Source organism: Penaeus japonicus, unplaced genomic scaffold (genome assembly GCF_977035675.1).
Source record: "Penaeus japonicus unplaced genomic scaffold, GWHDUDI00000001_assembly GWHDUDI00000023, whole genome shotgun sequence".
NCBI classification, from domain to species: Eukaryota; Metazoa; Arthropoda; class Malacostraca; order Decapoda; family Penaeidae; genus Penaeus; species Penaeus japonicus.
Window position 1 is genome coordinate 24,868,568 of NW_028234425.1, and position 5,000 is coordinate 24,873,567.

The 5,000-nt window shown below is 33.3% G+C and overlaps 1 protein-coding gene across 2 annotated transcripts in view; it reads right to left on the minus strand.

The window, feature by feature from the left end:
- Positions 1-5,000, minus strand: part of LOC122264497 (transmembrane protein 45B) — a 9,434-nt gene that overhangs the window by 4,210 nt on the left and 224 nt on the right. For both annotated transcript variants that reach the window (XM_043033430.2, XM_043033429.2), the window contains exons 1-3: positions 4,736-5,000; positions 2,185-2,411; positions 1,409-1,525 (exon numbers count right to left, since the gene is read on the minus strand). The exon at positions 4,736-5,000 is cut by the window's right edge and continues 224 nt beyond it. In XM_043033430.2, the coding sequence (XP_042889364.2) occupies positions 1,409-1,525; positions 2,185-2,411; positions 4,736-4,979 (588 nt within the window). In that variant the 5' untranslated portion in view covers positions 4,980-5,000. The remainder of the gene's footprint in view (positions 1-1,408; positions 1,526-2,184; positions 2,412-4,735) is intronic.

Genomic DNA, 5,000 nt, shown 5'->3' on the forward strand with positions numbered 1-5,000 from the left:
TCATCTTTGTCATCATTATCATCACTATTATCATCATCATCTTTGTCATCATTATCATCACTATTATCATCATCATCTTTGTCATCATTATCATCACTATTATCATCATCATCTTTGTCATCATTATCATCACTATTATCATCATCATCTTTGTCATCATTGTCATCATTATCATCACTATTATCATCATCATCTTTGTCATCATTATCATCACTATTATCATCATCATCTTTGTCATCATTATCATCACTATTATCATCATCATCTTTGTCATCATTATCATCACTATTATCATCATCATCTTTGTCATCATTGTCATCATTATCATCACTATTATCATCATCATCTTTGTCATCATTATCATCACTATTATCATCATCATCTTTGTCATCATTATCATCACTATTATCATCATCATCTTTGTCATCATTATCATCACTATTATCATCATCATCTTTGTCATCATTATCATCACTATTATCATCATCATCTTTGTCATCATTATCATCACTATTATCATCATCATCTTTGTCATCATTATCATCACTATTATCATCATCATCTTTGTCATCATTATCATCACTATCATCATCATCATCTTTGTCATCATTGTCATCATTATCATCACTATTATCATCATCATCTTTGTCATCATTATCATCACTATTATCATCATCATCTTTGTCATCATTGTCATCATTATCATCACTATTATCATCATCATCTTTGTCATCATTATCATCACTATTATCATCATCATCTTTGTCATCATTATCATCACTATTATCATCATCATCTTTGTCATCATTATCATCACTATTATCATCATCATCTTTGTCATCATTATCATCACTATTATCATCATCATCTTTGTCATCATTATCATCACTATTATCATCATCATCTTTGTCATCATTATCATCACTATTATCATCATCATCTTTGTCATCATTATCATCACTATTATCATCATCATCATTATCATCATTATCATCACTATTATCATCATCATCTTTGTCATCATTATCATCACTATTATCATCATCATCTTTGTCATCATTGTCATCATTATCATCACTATTATCATCATCATCTTTGTCATCATTATCATCACTATTATCATCATCATCTTTGTCATCATTATCATCACTATCACCATCATCATCATCATTGTCAACATTAATATCAATATGATAATTATCATCACCATCGTTATCATTATAATGATTATCATCAACATTATCTTGATCATTTTTATAATTACTATCATCATCATCATCTTTGTCATCATTATCATCACTATTATCATCATCATCTTTGTCATCATTATCATCATCACTATAATTATTAGGGGTCAAACTCTCAGTTTACAAGCAGCTGCGTAGAAAACAACAACAACAAAACGTACCTGATACAGAGTGAAAAAGGCCCTGCAGAGAGCTGGCCAAACGCTGGCTTTTCGACACATTTCGGCCATGGCTGAGATGGCACAGCACGCTATCAGGTAGAACAGCATCATGTGGACCTGGAAATGGAGGTATTTGACTTGCCCTTCTGACTCGAGTGTTATTTCGGTAGTTTTTTTGTTTTTTTTCTGTGTATAGAAGTAATTTAGTATTTTTTAAATGTATTTGTAGCTGTACGTACTTTTATTTTTCCCCGTAAGGATGTATACTATAAATGAATATAATACCTGCTTGTGTACAGGCCGTATTTAAATGGATATAGTCCTTAATGGTACTATCAGGAACTATTTTTCTTATAACTGCAATTCTTAAATTCTATCTCACAATCTCATTTACATGAATTTATCCCCCCCCTCTCTTTCTATCTCTGTCTCTCTCTCACTCCCCCCCTTCTCTCTCTCTCTCCTTGTCTCAGTCTCTATCTATATCTCTATATATCTCTATCTCTCATTCAAACCCACCCTCCTATCCACCCACCCACCCACTCACCCTCACCTTCCCTCACCCTCCTACCCTCCTACCCTCCCACCCACTCAAATCCACCCTTTCCCTTCACCCACCCACCCACCCCCCTCACCACCCTCCTACCCACCCACCCACCCACCCAAACCAACCCTTTCCCTTCACCCACCCACCGACCTCCCCCCACCTACCCACCCCCCTCACCACCCTCCTACCCTCCGCCCTCCCCCCTCCCCCCTCACCCACCCTCACTCACCTGTATATCCATATGCGTGCGTCCATGCAGATGGTAGAAGAACAGGGTTCCCTCTGCCAGAAAAGCCAGCACGGCAGACGCATAATCGACATCAGGTGGCAGTGGCAGTCGGTAGCGTGTGGCCACATCCATCACTCCATTGAGACAGAAGAAGAAATACATCGTCATGTGCTGAGCGTTGCCGAGATGAGTGAATTTGCCGTTCTTAAACGCGGTCACGAACTCTCCTGTGGCGGGCAGATATTTCATGATTAACTTTTGTGATTGTTAGTTTTGTAATCGTCATCATCATCATCGTTGTTATTATTGTTGCTATTATTGTTGTTATTGTTATGGTTCTTACTCTTAATATCATTGTCATTATAGTCTTTATCATTATTATTATTATTATTATAATCATTATAATTATCATCATCATAACAGTAATAATCATCATGATAACAATCATAATCATAATCGTAATAATCATATGATAACCATAACAAGTATAATCATGCATCTTAATAGACAAGAAATACAAATTACCAGTCCCACACATATGCAAAATCCATTAGATAAGCCTGTAGCTGTCTTATTGATTAACTCTATTCACTTAATCCACAAGTTCCTAAAAAAAAAAAAAAAAAAAAAAAAAAAAAAATCACACAGGACACCCTTGTTTTTATTTATTTATTTATTTATCTTTTTTCACACGGGACCCAGAGATCCGTCATGCATGGGTGTTATCAGCTGAGAGCAGGAATTTGGATGTCAGAGAGCGCGGGAAAAAAGTGTTTGAGAGATAACATGAGTTCGTATGACATCTCATGTTGCTGTTTTTTGTTCTGTCTATTTGTTGTGTTTAACGTCTTTTAAGGTATTTGTTTCTATATATTTCGTTTATTATAGTTCAAGCATTTTATTTGTTTGTGAGCATGGATTGTTTGTCTCTCTACGTATCAAATGCAACTTATTTATATAAAAGTGATTGGAAACTTCGACTGGGATGTCGACTCAATGCTTGTATCTTCCCAGGATGTGTACCTCCCTCCCCCCTCCCCCTCTCTATCTTTCTCTTTCTCTTTCTCTCTCTCTTGCTCTCGCTCTCTCGCTCTCTCGCTCTCTCGCTCTCTTTCTCTCTCTCTCTCTCTCTCTCCTCCCTCTCTTACTTTTTCTAAGAATAATTAATATCATTCGTTAATATCATTTTGTTATCATTATCATTATGATTATCATCATCATCAATATCATTATCATCACTATTATCATTATTATGATTATTACTATAATAATCATTACTATTAATATCATTAGAATTATTATCATTATCATCATCATTATTGATTTATATCCTTATTTATGTTATTATGATTCGTTCATAATATCATTATGATGATTATCATTATCACCTTCGTTATCATTATTATGATTATCATCAACATTATCTTAATCATTACTATAATTACTATTATCATCATCACCATCGTCTTTGTCATCATTATCATCATTATAATCATCATTACTATAATTTTTCCTATCTTTAACATTATCATTATGATCATCAATATCACTGGAACGACTTTTATTATCGCTATCATTATTATCATTTATATTTCATTGTTATCTTTGCTAATCTTTTAATTGATATTTTTTATTATTATCATTATAACTGTTACTACTCTTATTATGTTCTTTCTTCATTAATGTTATTACTGTTATCATTATTATGATTATCATTATTACTATCATTTCATTTCCTATTTTTATGTATAATTAGCTATAATTATTATTGTTGCTACTTTTATCATTGTTATCGTCAGTATCATTATTATAAATTTAGTTGTTACTTTCATCATCATCATCATCATTGTTGTTGTGGTCATAATAATAATTATTTTCATCACTATCAATATTGTCAATTTATATATTGTTGCAATTATGGTAATCAATACCATTGTTCTGCTTCGTAGTTTGTGTATCATTACATCAGTAATTAACACTAATTATATTGTCAATATCAGTTGCTTTACTGTCATTATTACTTTTATTATTCATATTCTCCCTATCGTTACATGTAATTGCAGTAACAGTTGTATTATCATTATGAACAGTTGCAATATTTGTGTTGTTTAATTATCATCGGTATTAATATCATCATTTTTTTTATCGATAACATTCTCCTGTTTCTTACTATTCATCGTGATAAAAAGAAAAAAAATCTGTGGCACAATTCATGTTTCACAATAGCTGACGTTCAGATAATAGATATTTTTCTTTTTATCACTATGTTCCTATTTTTCAGTTGTTTTTTATTTCAATAATACCATTGGTGATAATAGCTCCATGTCAACGCCATTTTCAGTGTCATCATTAGAGAGAAATAAAAATCGTTTACTTATCATGTACAGATTTAATAACTTTTTAAATTTTCGTGTAAACGGCTTACCCTGTAGAATGTTAATTAATGATAAGCGTGTAGATTGTATTAAGTATAAATAAACCCTTATGTAATTGCTTATAACTCACCCTGTACCAGTTAATATTTTGCACAAAAAACGTACACTCCACGAACCTGTAATGCCTATAGCTGTCACCACAACCTTTAGAATTCCTTCGATGGGTATTTTCGGGCAACAGCGTGACCCAAACGTGGATGTGCTTCTGTACCTTCTCCTCCAGTTTTTCCCTCCACCTCCTCCTCCGCTGCCACCTCCTCGCAAGGAAAGGAAGTACCTGAAGAATATGTTGTAGGCCCACCACACGCCAAATACCAAGAAGAGAGACCCTGGTAGAAGGTGCCCTTGGAAACTACCCATTTTGACTTTTCCTCTTTTCCT